This window comes from Micrasema longulum, unplaced genomic scaffold, assembly GCF_059751315.1.
Source record: "Micrasema longulum isolate JH-2025_06_02 unplaced genomic scaffold, ASM5975131v1 h1tg000730l, whole genome shotgun sequence".
Lineage (NCBI taxonomy): Eukaryota > Metazoa > Arthropoda > Insecta > Trichoptera > Brachycentridae > Micrasema > Micrasema longulum.
Window position 1 is genome coordinate 1,137,923 of NW_028277925.1, and position 27,564 is coordinate 1,165,486.

Below are 27,564 nucleotides of genomic sequence, written 5' to 3' on the forward strand. Positions count from 1 at the left end.
GAAACTATAGAAAATGATAAGCCTTTTTCAATTTAAATTTGGAAAATGTGTATTCAGACATTTTGACACTGAAACTTGTGAATACCAAAAGTTGTAAATGGGTCAACTTTTTACTACTTAATAAAACTGACTAAAGTACTGAAAATAAATAGATCATGTTATGGCGATGCTTATTGTTTGTTTTTTTAAACAAAAATCATTATAGACACATTGTGTTGTATAGTAGAATATAACCAATTTGGTAATAAAAAGAAATTTTAAAAATCTCACTAGTGGAAGAATTTGAACACAATTTTTACAACCTTTTGTAGCAGTCATATATTTCAATATAGTCAAGCATTAAAAAAAAAAACGATATATTATTAATATTATTAAGCTGTAGGAAATTTCTGGTATGTTAAAAAATAACTTAAATTTAAATTGTAGTTTTTAATATTTAATGAAACACTTAAATTGAAATCATTGATACTTTTTTAAAAAATCATCTAAAGATTCAAGATTCAATATTTATAATTAAAAACCATTCAATGGATCACATTACATTAAAACCTCATTGCATAATATAATGAAATTTCGTACTAAGAGGCTTCATAATGGACTAAAGATAGATCCATTTATAGAAATTGTAAGCAAATCACCCAAAAATGTACAATATATGAATTACAAACTAGTCAAGAATACATAAATGTTTGTGAACAAATTATAGTCCTCGATTACATATGTATGTCAATCCGGTTTCTTAGAATGGCGGTAATATTGACTGATACTGTTTGGGAGAACCGCCTTTGCTCAGCACTCGTCCTAAACATTGGAAATACTTCACAATATTAGACTTTATTTTAATAAAACATAAATAAACAACTACTCTTTCAAATCCACAACAACAAAAATATATTCCATAAAAAAATAAACCACTTTCAAAAAATGAGGTTTTAATGTATAGGGATACTTTTTATTTTAAATATGGCAAATGAAAATAATTCATTAAATCCTCACCATAATAACTTAACATACGTTTTAACTTTAAATATAGTGAAAATTTTGTAAGAAGATATCTAATTGAGCTTTAAACTTAGTAATAAACTTATTTTTATTAATAAAACTTATATTACATAGAGTAACCTTGAAGGCAATATAAGTACGTTTTCAGAAAAATTTACAAATTTATGCCAAATGAACCATTATTGAAAATGCATTTATTGACACAAATATAAGAATTTTTACTGCTTACTTTTTAATAAATTCTTGTCCTTAAATAATAACTAATTTTACTAAATATTTCAGTCACAATTTGAAATGGAAAATTCAAATTGTTTAAACTTGGCTATAATGGTGAGAATTTAATTCATGCAAAAATAAAGAAATAATACACATATATAATATAATTATGTAAAGTAGAGCGAAAGAATTTGCACTTTCTTCAGGTTCAAAAAAAATAATAGCAACATATGAGACAATTTTGACCAAAAAAAACATGCTTTTCGTCCATACTTGGAACAACGACTAAGCACTTTCAATGTCTCCTACGTTAAATCTGTCAGCTGCTGCGGTAACGTTGAATCCCAGAATTCTGGAATCTATTTTTTGCATCTTATTTTTTTTATTGCGCCGTCCTTTTCCCTAAAAACAAAACGTAGTGACTTAGTGACTGTTGACTTGTTATTAAAATTTCTGAGCAAAGATCAAGATAAAGCATAAGATTCATAAAGTGCACCTGCAGTTTAAATTATTTACCTTAGCATCCAGAAACTCTGCCCCCATACCAGGATTGATGGCTGCAGCTGGCGCACAGAGGTCATCACTTGGGACTGCGTTTGCATTGCGACGAAGTAATTTCGCCCTTTAAAAAATAATAAAGAAGATGTGAATGTATTTTAACATTATTGATTTTCTCTTTTTCGTGATCTATTGTCGTATTGATAATAAAACATTACAAAATCATTTTACACTATCTGTATATTTTAATCCCTCATCCAGTATTTGTATTAAAAAAATTGATGATATCCAAAGTACAGAAAAAAAATTATTTTGTCATATAATATTTAGATTTTGTCAAAATTTTATAAACATATATTTAAACACTTTTTATTTGTATGTACCGTGGGGAGCACCCAAATAGGGACGTTTATATAAAAAGTACAAAATCTTCCATTTCACAATGTGTATTCAGTATACATTTTTAGTAATGCAACCCTGGATATTAAACAAAACAGCATAAGGTTTACAATATATTTATTTTAATAATAGTTTTAAAATTTTAAAAAAATATGAAAATTATCTAAGAGGACTTCAAAAATTCTTAGTGGAGAAATTAATTCTTCTATCACTTCGCAACCGATTGACCTAATATTTTGCATAGGGATAGGTGGAGAGCTGACAAGTGTTATAAGTCCAAAAAAATATCACACCCTTGTAAAAATTCTTAATGGAAAAATAATTTCCATTACTTTTCATCCCGAAAATTAAAAGTGTACACTAAAAAAAATATTAAATATGGTAAAGCTGTATTATTCAAAAATGAGTAGGCGGTGAGTAAAGTAGGATGTCAAAAATAAGCTATTTGAAATTAATTCTTTAAATTACTATAGTTGACTTGCTTTATCTATAGTAAGTTTGGTTTGCTTTTCATATTAGTTTTGTAGCAGGATTTTGAACGATGCTAAATCACCATATATACAGGGTGTTCTTTAAACCCTGTCACATCCGAAACCACGATGATCAGTATGAGAAAGAAGACATGTTGGCACATTAAAATCATTTTTTAGAACGACTAAAATCTTAAATAATAAAATATAGAAAAAAAAACAAATGGTTGTTTACTTCTGCAGGGGAGAAGCGGGGGGGGGGCGCGGCCGTGCAGTTCAGACTCCCCCCTCCCTCCTTCTCGTTGCTCCCTTGCAGATGTGGGCAACCATTTGTTTTTTTTCTATATTTTATTTTTTATGATTTTAGTCATTCTAAAAAAATATTTTAATGTACCAATATGTCTTCTTGCTCATACTGATCTTCGTGGTTTCGGATGTGACAGGGTTTAAAGAACACCTGTATATAGCTATTTGCCCGATATTTGGAAGTCCAAGCTACTTTCAATCCTGATAAAATATATCATTTATCGGGAAAATTCTCATTGATAAACAAAAACTCTTATTGATAAACGACAGCTAATTCATTACTTTACATGTCTAGTTATATTTCAAAAATATTTATTGATTCAGTTCATACATTACATACAGTAAAAGCACTATGATATTAAAGAAATACAAGATCGGTTACACGGGTTGACAAGCACAGACTTCACAGATTGAGAGGCAGCGGAGTTATTGTTTCACAACCGAGGGTGACTTTGGGTTCTGGGTGGCCAAAATAGAAGGGCTTCGGACAGCCGAACTATCTCTTCCAAGTAACAGACGTCTGGCACCGTATTCAGAAGTTTGCGAAAAGGCCTAACAGAGCCTTCGTACTTCACTGAGTGGGTACCAGTGATCAATTACTGGGATCCGAATAGTCAAATTATATGTCTGACAAAAGTAGCCGGTTGAACCAAATAAGGTTAGTGACTAGGTGGCAGGGACCGATCAGTATAACATGATCTTACTGGACGAAAGCGAAGGCGTTCCCTAATACCAGAAAGTTCCAGACAAGGAAAGCAGACTGATTAATCTAGAAGAGCCCTGAGTAGATGTCTTTACCAGAGAGAACCAAGAAGATAGGTTAGAAAAATGGTAGACGACGACCAGGATTACTCTGACTTCTGGAGCTCGGAATCTGCCTAATAAAGGCCAAAATTAAGGAGGGATGATAAATTTATGGGTCTCACAGGGTATGGGGTAAGCGCGGGTGGCTGAGGGGATGTCGCGTTGGAATGTGAGTCTGCAAACCTACTGCACATGTTAGAGGAGTCGATAATATAAAAACCATATTGTACGTGTAGGATAGCAATATGCGAAAAAATGTATAGGGATAAAAGCGCGTGCTATATTACCTAAATAATTTCTCCTTAATACCGTATAGAGCTAAGCCGCAGGTAAAAGCTATTTATCTATAAACCATTTTTTACAGCACGTGCTGTTTCCAAATTTCCAAATTACTGGCAAACTTTCTTCAATTTATAGTAACAAAACTTTTTTAACGCGTTGCTTTTGGTTTGGTTTTTGGATTAACAACATACGTGAAATGGACGGTTTCGTCTTACATCGACGTGTAAGGTATTTCTAGGAAGAACAATTAGAGTAAAATAAAATGATTAATAAAAAATACATTTCACATAGTTGATAACTTTAAATACTAATGAGTCTAATCAGACCCATCTCAGTTAACCAAGCACAGATTTAATTTTTTTATTGAGTGAAATATTAGCACAATAGTACATTTGAATATTGGAGTGTGTCATTATGTTCAGCAATACTGCAACCCGTAGTTTACACATTCATCTACGTATATTATTTATTACTCCAGAAGATGCATCATTAGGAAAAAGGCATTTTAGTATGTTGAATTGAATATTATTTACCTTATGGTATATTGGTTATTGTGTTAGATTAACATACATGAGATCTTGGGTTTGATTCCCGACTCTTTCTAAAATGAAATATTTATTAGCGGTAAAATATATTATCGTCGGCCTTGTGGTGTAGTAGTCAGCGCATTTGCCTACCATGCAAGAGGTCTCAGGTTCGATTCCCGACGCGGTAAAAATGAAATATTTCTTTAAAAAGGTGTTTTTACACTAAATTATTTCATAGTCCCCAGACTGGTACCTGAAGCGTAAGACTAATCATCTAACCTTCATGTAACAAAAATCATCAAGATACACTACAATTGGTGTATCAATGCAGTACCCTATGCATCATTAGGTGCGGAAAGGGAATGATGATGAAAATATATTATCTTCCTAGACATTTAAGGCTACCTAATCATCATCTTTGCACAATCCATCAACATGAAATAGTCCAATTGGTGTTTTGATTTAATATTCTCAGTGCCATGAGAATGAAACGATATTTTATTAATTATTAATTAAATAGCTTTTACCCGCGACTTCCTTCACGTGGCATTGGAGAGAAATTATTATATATATTAAAAGTTATGAATTAGTTGTATCGTTTATCAATAGGTTGTTTATAAATAATTTTCTCGGCGGAATGATATATTTTATCCGGATAGAAAGTCCTTGGTCTTCCGACTATCGCTTTGGTCACGTAGCATAGTTATTCTGTTCATTACAAAACCATGACGAAAAGAAAAGCAAACTAACCAAGTCAATCACATTCCCCCTCACCCTATACTCATTTTCAAATAATCATGCTCATAGTTGATATATTTTACATATTTTCCTCATTGTCATTTTTTTTAATTCGTGATAAATAAAAAGTATTACAAAATAAGTAGCAAAAACTTCTCACCTCTCCGGCAATGTATACAAAAAATTATGCCAATCAGTTTCTCTGTTGAGACGTGAAGGAAACACACATAAACATACAAACACACATAATTGAATGTAAAAATAAAGAGTTATAAACTAATCTTGAAATAACTCGACATTATTTAGCACGTATCAACATCAATATTACAAAATGTGTTAAAATTATTTTTTGAACTCCAGGATTCATGTGCATATTTTCATTGCTTTATGTTAATAAATAGTAGCTCCATATTTGAATCACATAGAAAGATACGATATTTCTGTTGGAAATCTTGCGCAATTTATTATACCATTTCTTGCACCATGTTAAACCAACATAGACATGTTTTTTTTTTAATAGTAGAGGATTAAAATAAATAAAATTGATACATATTTTACCTCTTCTCAAGATATTGACGGGCAAAATCAGAAGATTCTTTACTATCTCCGAGGTAGTATTTTGCATACTCCTTTACTTCATAAGCTGATTCCAAGGACTGAATGAATTCAAAAAATTCCGGTACTACAAACAGAATGAAAAGTATTTGCATAAAAAGAATCGAATACATTTATTTATTTTGAAGAATTTCGTTTTGATAATAACTTACCGTCAATTTTTGAACACCAGTTTGATAGTGTTGCAGTAGACCAAGAAATAAATTCTTCACGTTCATCAACGGTTTTAGACCCATTAGAACTTCCCTGTTTAACGGGCTCAATAGCATTTTTAACAACGGAAATACGTTTTAACATTTGTTTACCTAAAAACATCAAATAATAAAATACATTTAATTACCATATTTACAATTGCCATTTTATTTCTTAAAACAGTAGTATAGATTCATAGAAATTTTAAGCTAATATAGAAAGAAGAAGCTTTGATTCATCGTCAATCAAACTTTACAAGAAAAAAATACATAATGAAATTACCCTTATCAGCAGTAGAATTTTGTTTGGCAGCTGTCGCCTTAGTTGGGGGCGTTTTTACTTGCGCCGGGGCAGATTTTGAAATTGCCCCCTTATTTTGGGCCGCAACTGCTTTTGTCTGACTTTGTCCAGATTTTGGTTGGCTTGAACCTAATTTCAGTTGACTAGAAGAGGTCTTATTTTGATTCGTAGGCTTAGGCAGAGGAGGAGACTCAACTTGAGCTTTAGATGTAATTGGAGCCTCCCAATTACCAGCATTACCTAAATAAATATTAAATAATTCATTCAACTTTTAATTAAATTAAATTTAATATATACAATTTTTATATAGTTATATATTATTTATTCATTTATTTTATTCAGGTATTTAGAACATTACAGAAAGAAAACCCAATTCATTCTAAATACAATAATAGATCACAAATTATAGTAGATAGTTATGTTATTAAAATAATATAATAAAATGTACCCAGTGTCGTGAAATATGTCGACATCCGAGGTGATGCAATTAAGTAGCAAGATTGCTCTACCAACCGGCATAACCATTGGCAGATTGGTTCTGCATCGTGGTAGGTAAAACAATCCGCTTTTTTTATACGCTTCAGTATGTAATATGAACAACTTATTTAATAATATTAACAAATTACAACAGGGATGGAGAACATTTTAGAGAAGGGAATGTGGAAGGGTAGGCATTTACAGGGTTTATGACCTGTCATTGGCTGGTTTAAGTGGCCACTTAACACACTACCTAACAATCACCATTTCGCCTCTGTTACTTGACTTCTATGCCTTCTCTAAAATATTCTCTATCCCTGTTGTAATTTGTTAATCTTAATGACTCCCTAGGGGGATGAAATCCAGTCTTGTCTACAAACATTTGAAACTCAAAATATTGTAATAATTGAATAAGTTTGAATTTTGGATATTGTGATCTTTAATACTGGAGTAGAAACTAATTTCAGATTATTCCCATGCTGAGAATAAAAAATAATGGTTGTTTAACTGAAAACAGGCAGACATAAATAATTATTTCGTTGAATGTATGTCCTGAAAATGAGTCAATTATTGATATTTGTAGTACGTTTCAAGATTTTTTATGTGGTAAAAAATAAGGACAAAACATATTAAAAATTTGAATGAATATGATACAGTAAAACCTCATTTTTGCATTCCTCAATTTAACGTTTCCCCGCTTTTTTTTTTCTTTTTCTTTTCTTGTTTTACATTCTCATTAAAATATTCCCCCCAATAAACATTTTTCACCATCCTGGTTTTACATTCAAAAACTTATGAAAAATGTCTAAAAGTCAAAAAAAAAATCGCGTTCCACCGCGCGTGCCTTGCAAGTGCTCAAACTAGAGATTATACATGATAAAGAATAAAAGCAGGTAAACAACTAATGAAGGGTAAATTACTGTCTTAAATTCAAATCAGGTGCAGTGTAAATGACTTTTTTATTCAAATGTCTAATTTTCTGAAAGGCTATTTTGCAACGAATTTACAATTTGAATTTTGCAAAATTTTTCAAACAAATACAATCTTAGTGACGCTCTGATTTTCGTTAGGGTAAGTTTTCATTTGAACAAAAAATGCCATATTCAATGGCACTAAATTGTGGCATGTTAAGGAACAATAAAGTCTTAATATCAAACAATTATGATGCAGATAGTTTAAAAAGTTATCATAAAAGTATGAAACAGTTTTTCCGCAATCTAAAAATGACATTTGTAATTCTATCAATTTTCAGTGATACCATAGTAAAAAAAATGATACCATATGAATAAAATTTATTCACATCTATGGAAAAAATCATCGTATATATTTTGTGCAAATTCTAAGCTGAATTTTTGTGATGAATTTTAGTATTTACATTTAAAATATGCCTTGGAAACAAAACAAAAAATACTAAAATTTTGTTTGAAAAAAAAAACAAAATCTTTTAATGGAATCATTGACATAATATTCAACATTTATGCCAGTTTTTACAACTACAACTTTTCTGGTGATATATTTACACTTAAGTCTTTGGATTTTTTATCCATACATTTTTCATTCCTCACTTTAGCATTTTCCTCAGTTTTACTTTTTTTTGTTGTTCCCTTAAAAAACGTAAAACGGGGGTTTTACTGTATATGTTACTGTATAGTACTGTTTTGAATTCTTTATAGAATACAAAAATTCAAACATAAAGTTTAATCGAAAGTACCGAACTAACTTCTTCCAAAACGTGTTCAACTATTACAGCTCAATTAAGTAAGTTTTAGTTAAAAGGTTTTTTTATGTTTGGTGTGATTTAATTTTAGTTTTTCAAGTCGGCCTCGTGGCGTAGTGTAGAGGTCTCTGGTTTGATTCCCGGCATGGTTGACATTAAATAATTATTTAAAAAGATGTTTTTACACTATAATATATCAAAGTCCCCGGACTGGCTCCTGAAGCGTAAGACTGGTCATCTTACCTTCATGTAACAAAAAATGATCAAGATAAGCTGCAATCAGCGTATCAATGTAATCCCCTATGCACCATTAGGTGCGGAAAGGGAAATGATGATGATGATTTAATTTTATTATGTTTATTATAGTATGAATAGGATTGTTAACCTCCATTGAAAGCATGCCACCAAGTGCCGATGGGGCCTCCTGCAGAAGGTGGTCCCCAGATACCCCCCCCACTGGGGGGCAAGATATTGGCCACTGGATTTTCCTTTTCTGCTACTGACACTTTAGCAGCAGCTGCAGCCTGAAACACAATTATATATTCCGAAATAAGAACTGATTACAATGACAGTATCTCAACAGAGAACCTTGTCAAATGGAATATGGAAGTATCAATCATCTGGTGGTTTAAGTTATCAATCACCATTTTGCTTAGGTTTGCACGTACTTATTTTTCTATATCTTTTATCTGTTGTTTTTTTTATGGGAAAAATCAAAAATTTTTATTGATGTAGGTGAGATTCTAGCAAAATACTAGTTATTTTTCATATTTTTTAAAAAAAATAATAAAATGCAGATTTTGGTCATGTAGTTACAGACTACATACAGATCAAAGTTTTGAAGTTAGGAATATACAGTGTTTCAGTTTGAGTGCATTATAGTAAAGGGATGGTTGAGAATATGATTGAAAACCAAAATAAAAAAATGCTACAGATAAAACGTTCGCACTAATACAAAGACATGGAAAAGACCAACCATTATTTCTGTCTTGGGGTCTAAAAGGGCCAATGTCGGATTTTTTTATTTTTTTTTCTTGCCACATATTAAAAAAAATTATACACATTTATATGTGTGGTTGTGTCTTTTTATTAAAAATAGTTTTTCAAGCACCTCAAACAGTTTATTAAAACTAAAATTATCTGTAAAATAACTCTGCCGTAATGTTGTGATTTACGACATTGGCCATTTTAGACCCAAGCCACAGATTTCAATAAACATGTTTAGTAAAAATAAGTACTGATTGAATACATAAAAATTGTAAACTGTCTCTTTTAACATAATGCATTCAAACTGTAAAACTAATAGGAGTTCATAAGTTTCAATAGAAGCTATCCTTCTCATTTCTTGGGGGAAAAAACCTTTTTCAGTCTCAAGAATAAAATTTTACATTGATATCAATACCCAGTAATAATATGATAAATAAGTAATAAGTTATGTGCTACAATTTACAGAATACATTTTTCAATATCTATAATCTGTCAACTATATAGTTTTATTATCTAGTCGCTTAAGTGAGAGGCCATTTTAAAGAATTTATTTTTAGAACAGCTTTGTATTATTTTTGTAAATTTTACCAACTACAACCCTAAGTGATTTAAAACAATACCAGATAAATATTTTTGCAGTTTGCAAGTGTACAAGGTAACGGTAAACATACGCAAATATTCTAATTCTTATTTATTTTTTAACCATCAGCACTTGTTGAAATTTTGTAACATTGGTGATTGTAAATGAAATTAAAATCATATTGACAACATAACTAAAAAAATAAAATTAATTAAAAATAATGAATACAATTTTTTGACACACTGAAAAAATTAATTATAGTATGAAGTGCAGAGAAACTACTGTATTCTCCATAGCTATAAGGTTTTCTGCAAACACTGTCTGTTTATAACGGTCTCATTTACATTAAAGTAATACCCACAACCGTATCTCATGTTTGAAATGTGAGGAAAGAAGAAACTTACATTAATAACTTGCTGTCTTTGTTCCTCCGCTTGGATCTCGGCAAGAGACAGCACATTGTTTGGAGATGGTAATTTTTGGTCAACCCATCTCAGTTTCATGGCTTGCTGCATGCTCTGTAAATATTTTTTATTTTATCTATTTGTTTATATATGCATAAGAGGCATGTACATAAACATACATAATATATTGAAATTTAGAATATAAATGTAAATAAAATGAAGATATTAAGAATTACAAATTATTTTATAATGTAGAAATAAAGGATAATAAATGAAAAATAACAAAGAGAGCGCTTAATAGAAGTAATGTGATCAACAGATTATCAGAAGCCGAACCATAAATATTGCCAAATAGTGAGTAATTATTTTACCATGACAACTTCCTTTAAGATCGGGAGCATTATCATATAGATTATGATTTTATAATGAAATTCTTGTTTTAGTACCTTTTGATCTGCTGCAGCTTTTTTCTGGTCAATTAGCTGTTGAAACTCTCGCAGTTGTTGATAATTTCGCCTCCGTTCTCGCTCCATTCTGTTGAACACAACAAATACATGTAAACAAAATTCAAAATTATTTCAATTGGTACTTGATTTACACTTCCTTAAAATAAATAAAAATGTAACCTTGAAAAGTGGAAAAATTTAGTTTTTAAATATTATTTTAAAATATGGAGACAAATATCTGGTCAAAGAATATTCTTGGTCGGACAAAAAGAAAGAATCAAAATTACAAAGAGACACTCACCTTTGTATCTCATTAATAGTGAGACGAAATTCTTCGTTAGCAACTGGGGTCTGCCATGGTGCAAGAAAGTTAGAAATTTTATCATTCTTCTCTTTGTCAGCTAGCGGATCATCAAAAACTTCATTCATAACAGCTGTTATGGGTTTGGGCTAAAAGTTCGAACACATTTTTTTTAAGCAGATTTAAATTAATGCTAATAAATACATTCATTTATTCATTTACAATTTATTTTTTACATTAAAGATAACATTCCCCTCGCCGTTTTGTAAATATCTGTACCAATACCATTAAAAAAAAAAAACTTGTTGGTAACTTCTTAAAAGTAAGTCAATTTTTGTAGTTGATACAAATTTATCTTATATAGAAAAAACTAATATTTGATTAATAGATTACATATTATATTATATCATTTATACAATATGTCCCGGGCTCGAGTGACCGGATGTTACCATATGAAAATATATTAAACAATATTTACCAAAAACTTTAAAAGGGTGGGGGGTTATCTCTTATAAGTAAAACATTCTTAATTAAAAATAATTTATTTTATTCATAGCTCGTACACTCTTTCCAGAATTTTTTTATTTTAGTAAATTTTGTGTCAGGGCTATAATAGATGCCCTAAAAGATCACAATATTGAGTTAAAAAATGTGAAGAGTGTAGTGACAGATTCAGCGTGTTACATGACTAAATGTGTTGAGACGTTGAAGGCGGTTTTGGGTGACCATCTTTCGCATGTGCATTGCACACATATATATTCCGCGTTTTAGGTAATATTTGCTAATTTTTTTCAGTTTTTAAAAAAATATATTACTAGTCAGTTTATAATATGCAGTTTATATTCAGTGTTTTTAATGTTGTATTATTGTATACATTTGCCAAGTTGTCACGTCTGTAAAATTCAAATGCAAGCCAGGCAACCGAGTGTTGACAGAAGTAAAAAAAAAAAAAGCCAGTTGGCGACTAAATCTTAGAATCCGTCCACAGAATAGTGCAACTGATATCAAATGTGACACCTTGCAGATCCGTAAAACGGCCGCGATGGCGTGAGTAGATTACCTTTTATTTTTCTAGACGAAATGCTACTAGATCGGATTTCTTACATGTTGTGTTTTTCTCTGATTCAAATGGCGTTTTCACAACTATCTTTTTATCAGCTTTCCTATCCCAAATTTAATATCACGATGAAGCGATAAATATATTTATTACTTATTTATAACATGATAGCTGCAAGTCCCATGTAGAATTGATTGATTGATTGATTTATTTATTTTGATTTAATAGCATAATTATACAGTTTTATAATTTAAAAAAATTTCACTTGTTATATTTTTACTAAAACTAAAATCCCACCAAGCCACTTTTTGTAGCTTGTCAAATATTATTTCAAATCACATGTTCTGCCAAACCTAACCTCGATTACAAGTTGATTCATGGATAAATTAATCTGGAACCTGTCTTCTGCTCCCGAAGTTTCAATCAGAAGAGATCATCAAGAGATCAATTCAGCAAATTTACATTTTACAGGACCCATATTTATTCACCATTCATCTGTTTCGTCTTTTTGAGTCATTGAATATTAGAGATTTTTCCTTGTCAAAATGTGGGAAATTTATTTATTTATTAGGGGAGTAGATTTAGTAAATAGAAGCACTAAATTGGATCTGGTACTCAAATGTAAAATTTAGAATTCGAATGCAACATGTAGGATCGATTCGCTTATTTAAATATGACCAAAATCCAAATTATTGTGTCAGGATATTTGATTTTATTACATTGGACAGCTGTTCAAACCATTCTTTTTATAAATTGCAAACTATCCATAATAGACAAAATCGAGTAATTATTTTACAAATTTTCGTAGCTCATTTATCTTAATAAAAGGTGGCGCAAAAGTCATCACCCTATCGGAAGATGCAATAGTTTTTGCAAATGGCGGCAAATGTCAGTTCTGCTTTGACATTTGCGAAGCAAACAGATACAAAATACACGTCAACAAGACATGAAGCGCTATACTCCTCAATAACGTGGAAAATTTGATTAGACCTTTTTGCGGAACAATTCATCGGTGGTGTTGGCGCAGCGAGAATTTATGTGCAGATTTCCTGGTCATCCGACACCAACTGGGCAAACACTATGGCGTTTAACCACTCGCCAAGAAGAGTATGGGACAACACAAGATGCTGCCAGGTCTGGCCAGCCCCAGAGCAGAGATTCTGTTGAGAATATCGTGGCTGTGGCTGAAGATGTCGCAAAGGACCCCGGAGTATCGACCAAACGACGTGCCACGCAATTGGGCATCAATCGGTGGTCTTAACAGAGAATTTTGGTATTTATTGGGATTTATTGATATCATCTTAATAACAAGTCTAAAAAATGTTTACATGAATATAAAAATTTGGATTTGCATAAAATGCATACATACAAAAAAATTCCCATAAATGCGGGGAAATTTTATTTATATTTATAATCACTTTTTTTACTATGGTATCACTGAAAATTTATGCTATTTCAACATAATAACAACGCATCTTTGATCAATTTTAATGTAGAATCACTACAAAAAAGGCGCCTTACATGTGATTTAATTTTTCTTTTCAAAATTCTCAATAATATAGTTGATTCACCGTATCTTTTACAAAATATTGTTTTCCGTTGTCCTCTTCGCTATACCAGATTAAATTCCCTTTTTTATGTACCAACTTGTAAAAACAATTATACCTCGAATTCATTCATTAGACGTACCTGTAGAAATTATAATGGACTCAGTATTGATGTAGACATTTTTAACTGCACGTTGCATTTGTACAGAAAATTTCTTCATGGGGTCGATTATTTGGGATAGTTGCTGAATGTGCATCTTGAGTGGTTTGTGCTATGTATATGTGCCGCATGTAATGTATATGTTTGTGTATGTTTTATATGTGCGTTCATGTGTGTGCGTGGATGGCTCGGAGTGTACATTCGGTATTTTTATTTATTTTAATTTATTACCTCCATGGAAAACGCAAATGTTAACAATTATTCTTTTCTCACTTGAAATTCTGATTTATTTATTTTTTTGTCATATTTAATGTTTATATCTTTTGCATAATTTATGAAAACTTAATTGGTCTTTTTATGAAAAAAAATTGTTGTTTTTAATACTTATTATGTATGACTGTATGTTTTCTGAATAAAATAAAATAAAATAAAATATTTTTTGTAAAAAAAATGTCAAATGCAGTATTTATCTGATCAAAAACCAAACAATACCAGTGTTAATGATATAATAAATGTGTATACATATATTATATGCTCACAGAAAGCTAGCACTATTATTCCCTGTATTACGCTCATTAAAAATTTGAAGAAAAAATCTTTCTAACATTAATATTTGTATTGGTATGAAAAGATTCTGATAAAGGGCATTTACTTTTCACATACAAACTTTTAGTTTAATAACTCTTATAAAAAAGCTCTTATAAGACACTTAAAGCAATGGGATAAGTCAATTGCTTTTCTTCTTATTATTAATTATGTGGAGATACATTAAAAAATACATATTTCTCTTCGTTGTTTATAAGAACAGGAGAATCTTAAAAATTAAGGGAGATGGTGAGCTGAAAGAGATTGGTTACTGGGAGATGTTCAACTAGAAAAACTTGGACTTGGACTTGGCTATGGTACTTATCTTACCTTCCTTTTCACTGATTCAACCTTTGCATCAACTTTAACAATTTCGGATTCTTCTTTCCTGCAGACAAAAAAATATATTATGGCTTTAAAGTATGAAGTTAATCTAAAAATAACTCTTAAATAATATTGCTTATTCACTGTTTGGCCATCAGGAAGAAATTCCGAGAGAACAATACCACAAATATTGAAGAAAACAGAGAGCATGACTTTGACGTGGTTTTTTCAGTTTCGGCTCATTGAGCAAGCATTATTCTGATGCCTGCTGGCTTGTTTGCATGCCGTACTCATAAACCCATGTCTCGTCACCAGTTAAGATGCACTCTATGAATCCATTCTGACTCGTTCCAGCATGTTCTCAGACAATTGAGTTTATTGCTGCATTTGAAAAAAATTCAGCGCTTTTGGAACAAGCCGCACTGCGAGTCACCGTAAGCTTTCTGCAACATTTACAAGTCAAAATTTCGTTCACAACACAAAATTCAAGACAAATTAATTGTTAAATTTTTTATGCACAGTAAAAATCGCTAATCAATGTTTTTGACTGCTGACAGCAAACTAAATGAAAGATTGTGCTCAAACTTAGCGTCAATATAGAGTACAGTTAAGCCAACCTAGTGAAAAAAAAAATAACTGAAAAATCATTTACACAAGCCTTTTCAATTACTCAGTCCCGGTATTTATTTGACAGAATGTATGAAGTAATATTTATAAATACATAATAATTTTTTAACTAAAATAAAAACAAATGAGGGAAAAAGATTTACTTTTTCTTTTTTTCTTCTGATTTCTTTTTAGTTTCTTCTTTCTTTTTGTCTTGGAATTTGCTAGATTCAGGTTTTCGTTTGACTTCTTGCGGCTCAATATCCTGCACAAAAAAGCACCCTTTTCATGAATTGCATTTAGGAATAGAACATATTAGTATTGTAAAAAATCAGGAATTTAGAATTAATCTATGTACTTACTATTTTGTAATGAATCCAACACCAGAAACAATGAGAATAAAACACAAACCATTGCAAGCAAGCATGTTAAACGTGCAAAGTAAAAGTAACATTCACCAACAAACATAAATGGCAAGTATATAAAGTAAAACCACCTTTTTACATTTTTCAAGGGAGCAATAAAAAATGTGTAAAACTGAGGAAAACGGTAAAGTGCGGAAATGAAAAATGTATGGAAAAAAAATAGGAATTATATACAAATAAAATTAATTTGCTACATTAGTGTACATACACTTCCAGAAAACATGTAAAAACGGTGATAATTGGGGATTGTTATTTTTTTTTACTATTTTTAATGATTTAAATAGTTTTAATGTATGGTGTGAAAGGGACAATTTATTCCTCAATGTTGACAATTGTAAAGTTTCGACTTTTTGCCGAAATAAGAACCCAATAGCGTTCAACTACACCATAAATTCTATAAATTTGGAGCGAATGACCGAAATCACCGATCTTGGTATTATGTTTGATGAAAAATTAAACTTCACTAAACATATACAGAGCATTACAAATAAAAGCATGAAAACTCTAGGATTTCTGTTGCTAACGATCAGAGATTTTGACTCAGTTTGTATAATGAAAATTTTATATATTGCTTTAGGACGTAGCCAACTTGAATACGACTCAGTTATATGGTCACCATATTATAAAGTGCATATAAATAATATCGAAAGAGTTCAACATAAATGTTTACGTTTCGTTAATTTTAAATGAGGAACTTCAAACCTACGGGAAATTGGATACAAAAAATGTTTTCTTACGCAGGGTAAAAATAAGAGCATTAAATTGTATTGTTTCAAGTTTCTTGAAAATGTACAAAAAATTTTTTTATAAAAATGCACTACTTTGAATGACGTCACTGGTTCGTGTGAATCAACCTATGATCTGAGAGCTATGGAAGATTTCCGGTCTGCTTGTCGCTTCTGGACCAATGGGAAGAACTGAATGAGAATAAGCGGAAATGAACCTCTGACATTACACGCGGAGTTATTTCAGAAATACAACACTTTGAAAAATCGTAGCGCTGATAATACGATATATAAAAATTAAAAAAAAAATTTTTGGCTTATTTTAACAGTCTATTAACAAATAAAAAAACCACTGAACTTCCTCATCAGGTATTTCAGTTAAACATATTAATTACTCATACTTAAATAAATATTTAAAAGTACAAACATTAGAAAATAGAAGAAAACTGAATTATTTGTTATTTTTATTTAGAATATTAACTTCAATATTTGATGGTTCCGAACTGTTACAACTAATTAACTTGTGAGTTCCGGGCCGGGTTACCTGATTTAATAAACTATTCTATGTAAACAACAAACTACAGTGCACACTGCACAATCACCAATAAGGAGAATTCATACATTTGCAAATGAATATGCAAATGACTTAGATATATTTAATATAACACTTTTGAATTTTAAAAGGCAGTGTATCAATTTACTATCTTCAAATTGTAATACCTAAATAATACTATGTCGATTGTTTACCGTTTATTGACTTATATCTGTATTCTAAATTAGTATTTTTCTAACTTCTTTTACTTTTAAGATTATTTTAATCTTACCTATACGAAAAAATGTACTCCTGTTCTCCACTGCAATATATGTATGTATTATTATGTATCCCCATATATTTTCTACTAATATGTAATGATTATTTTTTATTTTTTTTCTTACTCTCCTTAATTCATTTTTATTTTTTCTTCCTTTTTAGCGTAAAATGCATTCCTGTCTTCATATTTATAAATGCACTTCTGTTTTTTCCACTTTTATACTAATATGTAAAGATAACGTTTTTAATATTTTTCTTTTTCTTCTAAAACTTATATGTATATTTTGCTACTTCTGTGTAAAATACATGTCTGTCTTTATTTATACATATTATTATTATTATAGATGACTTATATAGCGCCATTTTCGTAATATAATACCTCAAGGGCGCTTTAAATAGTGATTCTATTGTTAAATAAATTTAATTGAAGCTTTTAAATTTGTAATTTAATAAAAACAATTTTTTTTTGTCACATGCTACGGATTTATTCAAATGATTTAGAGAACAAGTGAGTTTTAAGTTTTTTCCGAAACATCACTTCACTTTCACAGCCTCGCACCTCTGCTGGGAGAGCATTCCATGGCATAGGGCCTGCGACCGCAAATTCGCGTTCACTAAATTTAGTTCGCTGTTTGCGTACAGGTATAATAACTTTTCCTCTCGCCGTAGACGTAGCTGATCTAAGCGTGAGACGCCTGTCAGCTAGTTCATCTGGAATGCATAGTTCCCTTAGATATTCCGGGCCAGAGTTGTGCAGTGACTTATACATAAGCCAACAGAGTTTGTATTCGACCCTCTGTGGAAAACGTAGCCAGTGTAGTTCCCGAAGTAGTGGAGTGATATGACTGAACTTAGAGATTCCGAAAATAAGTCTCACTGCGGCATTCAATACAGATTGTAGGCGAGTCATTTTGTTCATTGGTAGACCCGCATAGATACCATTACAATATATGTACGTAAAACATGTAAAAGCCTAAAAGGCGTTTAAATAAATAAATAAATTTCACAAAAAATAATTTATATTTTGTATTTTTTTAAACAATATCATGTCATCTGTTAAATTCTTTTATGTGTAAATAAAAAATAATAAAAATATCATTTTGAATTTGCATAAAATAATGTACAATATTTTTTATCCTCAATGCTGGGAAATTTTAGTTATACGGTATCACTTTTTTTTCTATAGCATCACTAAAAACAACTTTCATATAGATGGCTGCAAATTGTTTTGCACTTTTATGACAACTTTTTAAACAATCTTTCTAATAACTTTAAATAGTTTTATTGTTATGATTTAATCAACGCAGTTTATTGATATTAAAACTTTATTGTCCCTAAACATTTGTTGACTGCATATCATGATTTGTACAAGCCAATATGACGTTTTTGTTCAAATGAAAACTAAAACAAACCCTAAAGGAAAATACTTAAACAAAAAGGTCAATTACATTTCACCTGGTTTGAATTTAGGTTGACAATAATTTATCCTTTATTAGTTGTTTGCCTGTTTTTATTCTTCACTTGCGTGACACATGCGGTGGCGCGCTGCACTATTATTACAACATAAATTTTGGGTATTTTTCCAATTTTTTTTTTAACATAAAACCAGAAAAATGTGAAAAACGTTGAGTGGGGGAAATATTTGTATGAAAATGTATGAAGAAAAATGGGTCCTGAACATTTTGGTGTAAAAAGCGGGAAAACATAAAATCGAGTCTAGTAAAAATGATGAGGTTTTACTACCAAATTTGTTGGGTTCCTTCATGCTTACAATTTATCACTAAAAGGAGATATAGGGAAATAAGCAATCATAGTATCTAAAAAAAAAAACCACTTAGCATGCAAATAATGAAGCCAATATGCTATCTCATTGTTTTATAAAAAATATCCTTATCAAAAGCTTTACTCGAAAATGGGAATCAAGTTGTGGTAGAGTGGGGTTCGAACCTAGGCCTTTGATCCATAAGTCTGCGACATTACCAAAGGAGCACAACCCATTCTTTAGTAGTTTGTCGTCAAAACATTATTATATTTTAAAAATTAATTTATGAAATTATTTGCAGAACAATATTATACATTGATATCAATGTTTTCTAGCAGGCTCTTCAGCGTATAAACAATTGTTTGGTATCATTCTTTTTCATATGCCGAGTGGCCTACGCTAGAAAAAATAAGGAACTTTCTAGATAAAATACCTAAAATGATAATATATATTATTGTTCTACAGAGTGAATTATAAATAATTATGCTTTAATAATTTATTACAATTTATAAAGCGAAATTTATATGTGAAAATATGATTATGGATACTTAATTTGTATCTATATATTTTTAAAATGATAATAGGAAATGGCATATGAGTTAAAAAATTTTGGATGCACTTTTTAGTAACATATCCATGTGATGATTTTTTATGAAAGCTTTGACCACCATCTCTCGTATGAGACATTTTACTGTAGATATTCCAATATCAACTCAAATCGTAAGTACAGTCCTGAATTTCAGTAAACAGGTCTATTTACTACTATAAAATTACTATTTATTTCAGTTCTCAGCCTGATAACTGCGGAAAACTCGGGCATGGCATTCCCCCTGAGAACAGTTTTACATAATTTAAAACAACCTTGATTACAATAACAGCTAAAAGATGGTGCACAGTTAATAACTGAACGGGATTCTGTCTTATCCCATTTAATATTTTTATTTGTTAGGTTTATTGGGATAAGGGTAAATTTGGAAAAAACAACTATAAATGAAAAACTGCAAAATTATTAATTGCAGGGGAGCAAGATTAGCTTAGTTATTCAATACGTATTGTGAAACGCTGAGAAAATAGTATATTTTCAAATTAACATGCATAAGTCGAATGTTGTCACAAATGTTTATTTATGCATATAACATACATTTTTTGTAAATATTACTTTTACAATTGTTCAATTTAGATTATGGGAACAGTGATATTTCATTATGAAAATACAAGCCCCTGTTTTACGTTTTTCAAGGGAGCAGCGAAAAAGTGTTAAACTGAGGAAAACGCTATAAAGTGAGGAAATGAAAAACTTCACAAAAATTGTAAAATTGGTCTTAATTGAGGATTATTCATATTTACCTATGATTTCATGAAAAATATTTTGTATTTTTTCAATAAATCCAACAATGTTTTTTTTATTCTTATTGAATAAAAAAAATCATGTTTCAGTAATTTTATGCAGGTATTTAACCACCAAAATAAAAATTGGAATTTGCATAAAATACATACGATGATTTTTTCCCCCCGACTATTGGGAAATATCGTTTATAATGGTATCACTTTTTTTAGTATAGCACACCAAAATTTCAACTGTCATTTACATCACAGCAAAACTGTTTCAGACTTTTATGGTAACTGTTTCAACAATCTTCTTTCCCGAAACATTTAAGTTTGTAAGAGAAAATTCTTGGTGGAAATTCACTGTAATTTATTATAGAAATAAAAGACGAGTGATACTTTCATCCACAAATTTGGAATATCCAGTGACCGGTTTCATCGCTTTCGCCACACCAGTCTTCAAGATGTCCCAAAAGCGATGAAACCGGTCACTGGATATTCCAAATTTGTGGATTAAAGTATCGCTCGTCTTTTATTTTTATAATAAATCTTCTTTCCAAATTATGTTTATAACTTCAAATAATATTGATGTAAACATGCGTCAACTGCATGTCACAATTTAGTAAAATGTCAAAATTAGACATTTAAACAAAATGGTCTAAAAACACTGAAATTTGAATTTAGTTAGACAATTTTTTTTATTTTTTATTTACCTTGATTTTACTCACCATTTTGGGCAAACGCGGCGGTGCGCGGCCTGGCGTCTTTTGACAGATCAAATGAGTTTCGAAAATTAACACTAATTGGGGGGATATTTGAATGAGAATGTATGGAAAAAAAATAGGACCTAAACATTTCGACGTAAAAAGCGGGAAAACGTAAAATTGAAGAACGTAAACATGAGGTTTAAATGTATTTATACATATATAATTTCAAAACCCAGTTTGGGTAATGTGTACATATTATTAGGTAAAGTTATACAGTATGTCATGTGGTTAGCAGAGTCATCATGTGAAAATACTATATTACAAATACTATTTGTATTTTTTTAAACTCTTTTTCTAGTTCTTACACAACCACCACCATTGCAAATGAATAATCTTTTTTAGTGCCAAAGAAACGTAAACCAGTTATTCCAATATGTATTAATGTAGGGTAGTGTGAAAACACTATGTTACAAATACTATTTGTATTAAAAACAACTAGTCCTAACACAACCACCACCATTGCAAATTAATAATCTTTCTTTAGTGCCAAAGAAATGTAAACCAGTATTTCCAAAAGGAAAAATAACTAGAAAATCCGAAATGCATTATGCCTATTTAATAATAACACAAACTTAAAATTATGCTTTAAGCACTTAAATGCAAACATCTTCAATAATTTAATGCAACATTGAAGGATCCAAAAGCAAAATTGTATTTGATTATAATCAAATCAAAATAGTTATTAATCAATATTGACAAAAAACTAAAAACCATTCCAAGACAGCCACAAACGGGAGAGGAATGTTAGGCTTTACTATTTAATAATAAAAGTCATATTTATTGTTAATAACATTAATAATGACTAATCGCAATCATTCTTCATATTATTATATATACTACTATTAAAAAAATCATAAAACTTAATTTATGGACTGAACAACTTTATAATACATACACATTATGTACATGATATTCAAAATATACACACACATACATATAGTTCGATTGTTCTAAAATTAAAAATAAAATTATGGCAGCAAAACACTTCTAATAAGGGCTGGTTTTATAAACATCGGTTCGTTAACTTGATACCATTTTTAACTAATATTTGGTATACCGGCCGATTATTGCGTTTTATAAATGTTCGTAGCGTTACGAGCCGTTAAATCTATGGTTAAATGGTTACTGACCGATTTTGGCCGGTTAAATGCATTACGATCCGTTACCTTCAGCGCCGCTGCCGTATTTGACATGACAGTTGTTTTATTACATTGTTATTTGATCAAATCTCCGCCCAATTAACATGCAGATAGTCATTATTTTGGGATTTAGTTCTGCGTGGTGGTATAAAATCAACTTTAGACTGATTGATAAATATATTCAGCAGTTAATTTTTTAAAATTTTAAACATGGTTTATTGATATAAATGAATACTAAAATGACAGATAATAGTAAAAACTATCCATCGTACCTGCTCGCTTTTAATAATTTTAATTTTAATTCATAGTACTCTCAATTCATAGTTCTTTTTTGTGTAAAAACTTCGTTCAAAATTGTCGACTATTTGCATTTGATGTATTTTTTCATTCAATGCGAATGCACACCGTTCGCATTTGACAGAAAGAGCTTAGATAAAAAGTTTTTCCATAGACAATTGACAGAAAAATTTCAATTTCTATGAAAATGCTTACCGGCAACCGTCCGTTAACAAAAATGGTTTATAGAACACAAAACCGTCGGTTATCGTAACAAACGGCCAACGGTTCGTTACACTTACGGAAGTTTGATTAGATGTTTATAAAACCGGCCCTAAATAAGTTATATTTATTGGTTAAATAAACATGCAAATAGGCAGGATTAATATGATGAGAAATGTAGCAATTCGTCCGACACTTTCAAGTGTTTTTAGGACTAAATGTTATTTAGAAATCTTCAAAGCAGTTTTCAACTATTTATTCAGAAATTTTATGGAAAATAAATGCCATTATTTCATTGCATTGTCAATTCTCTCTCAAATGTTGAAGGGCAGAGCTAAGCCCCATGAATTACATCTCTTTAATAAAATACATACGTAGTAATTAAAACTGAGTTTTACCTTTTGGATAATACGCGACTCAAGGGGTAGAGTTGTTGGTTCTGGAATAGGATCAGATTCGAGGAATGGAGTAGAATTAGGTTCCTCGTGGTTCATGACAAAAGGTTCCACTCTAATATTCTCGGAGAAGAATGAATCTGAACCTTCTGCTTGGACGGGTTGAGCCACACTAAAGCGTATATTTTGAACCAAAGGGTCCGAGTAAATCCCAAAAGACGGGTTAGTCGGTATTTCAGTAGAATGAAAGGGTGAAGATATCTGAGTAGGGACTTGGTTCATGATATTCATTGGTTCCATGGTTGGCAACATCTGCAAAGGTAAAAAAATAAGATGATGTAACTTTTAATAATATTGATGTTTCTTGATAAAAATCCACGCTTAATTATTTTGATAAAACATCAATAAAACTTCTCTAAATTTATCCAGCCTGTCTGCAAACATTTGAACATACTCGAAATATTATAAATTTTCTTGGTTCACTTTTATTATTTTGTGTAATGTTGTAAATTATTTATCAGACTTCGAGATGCCTACTAAGGTGAAAACGCTAATTGTTCAATAAACAAAATAATAAAACTAAGCCAAAAATTTTGATTAATAGCTTTATCAGTAACATTTTGTCGCTTAGGTAACAACACCGCGTAGGTCACTTTTATTATTATGTGTAATGTTGTAAATGATTTACCAAACTTGAAGATGCCTACCGAGGCGAGAACGCTATCTGTTCAATAAACAAATTTTTTTTTTTGATTGATTGATAACTTTATCAAAATAATTGATGAAACATTTCGTCGCGCTTAGGTAACAACACCGCATAAGTAATTTTTATTATTTTTACAGGACGACATAAATACTGCTTATTTTATAAAAGCTCAATTAAAGTACGCATTTAAATGTATTAAAATGAAATGTTCATCCATAAAATATTGCCTATTGAAAACTGAAGTTTGATAATTCCTCTTCAATTCAATAAAATGGGAAGTTTTTTTGCCATCCTGTAAAAATAACAAAAATGACTTATGCTGTGTTGTTAGCTAAGCGACGATTTACAAGTCAGTTAATCACATTAAAAATAAGAACTGAATTACAAATGAATGCAATGTTTATTTTTTTTCATAATATCAAAAAAAAATTCTAAAGGGATATTACAGAAAATCAGTTGAAGAACTTAAAAGCTTACTCCGGCTAATTTATTTATTTGTAAGTATGTTTAGCTACAATTTTGATTCTTTAAATGTCCTGTACTTTTAGGATGTTAAAAATGTGAAAAATATTTTTACATTTTTAAAATACATAAAAAAATAATATGTATACGTATTTTATAAATTTATTTAAATGTCGATAGATGCATAATTATTGTCAAAACTTTTGAAAACATTCTTAAGCTGATTAAAAAAAAAGTTTTTTGTAATTATCTCCGTTGTTAACATTCATGAATTCAATTATAGAAAAGAAAATAAAGTTAATTACCATAAACGGCTTGGATTTATTGAACATTTCATTAAATCCTTGCGGTTCTTGCTGAGGTAGAGTATTAGATCCATGTTGCATAGAATCGTTAATTGTCGAAGGGTGTTGTTGAATCATCGATGTGTACAATTGCTCCAACACCAGTGGTTTCTTTTGTTCCTGCAAATTTAACATAATATAATAAAGAAATAATAAAATCAATATTTTATGAAGATTGAATTTGCATGACCTTCGACCTTATACATGTATTAGTTAAAATAGTGGGTGAACGGTTTGATTTTGTACTCTTTTATTGTTTCATAATTTCCATATACTACACCCTTAGGTCTATACGACAACTGAATGAAACACCAGTTGTAATGTATCTCGATAATTTATTACATGAAGGTAACATGATCAGCCTTAAGCTTTAGATCCAGTCCTATTGTTTATCAATGGTTATTGTTATAAGTATACATAGCCACCTATATTGTATTTAAAAAAATACATATATATAACTTTTTTTCTACAGAATAAATTGAAAATTTAATAGAACTTGATCCGGATTTTGGAAAGATATTAATGAAGGTGTTAAATCGGATTCACAAGAAATCGACATAATTCAAGGAACTTCTACTCGGGAGGATATTGAGGAAGTTATACAAGAAACTGACTTTTGACTATTGTTCGCAGATCATGGACTTTCATCTCAGTAGTTTACGAATTTGATGAGTTTGCATTAGGACCAAGTCTAGCAATAAATATAAACAAAGGAATTGTCAGAACTGGATTTCTTTTACATTATTTAAGTCTAACTTTAGTGGGCAAAACAGAAAAAAAAGGAAACATTCTACTAATTTATTTAATGTTTTTTTTTTAAGAGAACAATGATATTTTCAGAAAAATCCAGAATCCACAAACAGTACGATACTTCCATCAACTGTATCCCTGAACTGAACCCCCCCTTCCTGTCGGTGACAAATTAATGAAAATTTGGCGGCCTCCGTAGTGAAGTGGTCAAGAAGCTTGACTCACACGCGGAAGGTTCCAGGTGCGATTCCCGGTGAGAACACAAAAATTAAATGTGATTTTTCTCAAGCCTGGGTGTTCTGTGATGTAATTCACAACTGTAATTGGGCCTCCTGGCCTGGAATATTTAACAAGTGTTTTAGACTCGATGACTACATTAGAATAAAAAACCTGTAAAAGACAATCGAGAAAAGTCACCTTTATGGTGTGCAAGTTTGGCGCATTCATAAGAAATCTGGAGGAGAATGATAGCCGCAAACCGCTCCTACTATGCGCTCGAGAAACAATTATGGTCCAAATTAATACAAAGAAATAGTAAGATAAAACTGTACCAAATATCGATTAAATCAATCATGACACATGTCTCCTAAATCAAAACAATCATTGGCATCATCGCTACAATAGGGAGCAATATGACACACATATATGGAGCGCCCGATGTAATTAACTCCATTAAGGTGCGGCGCTTGAAGTGGCTGGCCATATAATTAGAATGGATGGCAACAACCCCATAAACCACATAACTCTTTACATGCCACAAGGACGACGAAGACCAGGAAAGCCCAAAATGCGACGGATGGGAATAAATGGATACAACGTTGGAAGTGAGGAACTGGAGAAGAAGAACAGCAGACCAAAAAAGACTGGAGGAGACTCCCGGATACAGCCAAGGCCCACCCAAGGCTGTCCAGCTTATGATGATGATGACTGTTAGTGGATTCACCTGCCATGCTTGAGGTCCCGATTTTCTGAATTCCTAGCAAAGTCCACATGAAATATTTGTTTAAGATTTGGTTTTAAACAGCAATATTTTATTGTCCCTGGACTGAAATGTAATACTGATCACTTTACTTTCATGCAATAGATGATAAAAATACGTTTCCAATGCACTATCCAGTGCAAAAAGAGGTATTATGAAGATTTTTTTACAAAAGTCGATATTCTGAAATGAATGTACAAAAAAAAATTACCACAGGTGCCTCCCAGTGGATCTGTTCTGGAGCCGGGTCCACTTGACGGGGCTGCTGGCTTTGGAGGTGGTAGTCAGGGCACATCAGGGGCGGCATCATCATGCTGGGGATGGTGAATGATGAGGGAGGTGGGTATGGTGGAGGCGGGTGGTCTGTCTGCCAGAAGACGCCATTCGGATTCTGGGGTGCATTTCCCCATTCATTCTAAAATGCAATAAAAAAATATTATATTCTCTACATTATAACCCAATATCCCAATTTAGATATGTTTTCAAGAGGACAAAAAATATTTTAATTAGACAATAAAAAAATCACAAATTTGAAAAAAAGGAGTAAAATTATGTTTTTGGGTCAGTAAAGTAATCCTGAGAAGTATTTAGATTATTTCTGAGTATATTCAAATCTTTGAAGTCATACAGCAGTAAAGCGCTGGATTTTCACCCCTAGGGAGATCATCAAGATTGAATCTAGTCCAAGAAGCAAGTAAATTGAAACATGTTTAGGCATTTTATAGTACCTAGGTGGGATAATTTGGTAGAATATATCCCAAATCAATAAAAATCAAGTTTAAGCTGTTTTACTTCACAAATAACAATGTTTGAATTGAAGACATGGATATTTTTTAAACATAGAGAGAATAGTGGTTGTTACAAAATGTGTAGTGGATCAATGGTAATGTATGCATACAGGAGTGTGCCATACCTACTTGGCGATTGATTACATA

General features: G+C 30.9%; 1 protein-coding gene across 3 annotated transcripts in view; it reads right to left on the bottom strand.

The window, feature by feature from the left end:
* Window positions 1-651: 651 nt before the first annotated feature.
* The window catches only part of Gyf (GIGYF family protein Gyf), an 82,325-nt gene continuing 55,412 nt past the window's right edge, over window positions 652-27,564 (bottom strand). Inside the window, exons 17-31 of one of the 3 annotated variants that reach the window (XM_088230101.1) lie at window positions 26,841-27,044; window positions 24,862-25,020; window positions 23,392-23,700; window positions 15,705-15,805; window positions 14,941-14,998; window positions 11,262-11,410; window positions 10,961-11,048; window positions 10,515-10,628; window positions 8,929-9,067; window positions 6,332-6,589; window positions 6,010-6,162; window positions 5,801-5,924; window positions 1,735-1,840; window positions 1,528-1,620; window positions 652-801 (exon numbers count right to left, since the gene is read on the bottom strand). In XM_088230101.1, the coding sequence (XP_088086227.1) occupies window positions 790-801; window positions 1,528-1,620; window positions 1,735-1,840; window positions 5,801-5,924; window positions 6,010-6,162; window positions 6,332-6,589; window positions 8,929-9,067; window positions 10,515-10,628; window positions 10,961-11,048; window positions 11,262-11,410; window positions 14,941-14,998; window positions 15,705-15,805; window positions 23,392-23,700; window positions 24,862-25,020; window positions 26,841-27,044 (2,067 nt within the window). In that variant the 3' untranslated portion in view covers window positions 652-789. Of the gene's footprint in view, window positions 802-1,491; window positions 1,621-1,734; window positions 1,841-5,800; window positions 5,925-6,009; window positions 6,163-6,331; window positions 6,590-8,928; window positions 9,068-10,510; window positions 10,629-10,960; window positions 11,049-11,261; window positions 11,411-14,940; window positions 14,999-15,704; window positions 15,806-23,391; window positions 23,701-24,861; window positions 25,021-26,840; window positions 27,045-27,564 lie in introns of those variants that run through there. The other 2 variants (XM_088230100.1, XR_015822909.1) reach the window with 2 other exon arrangements.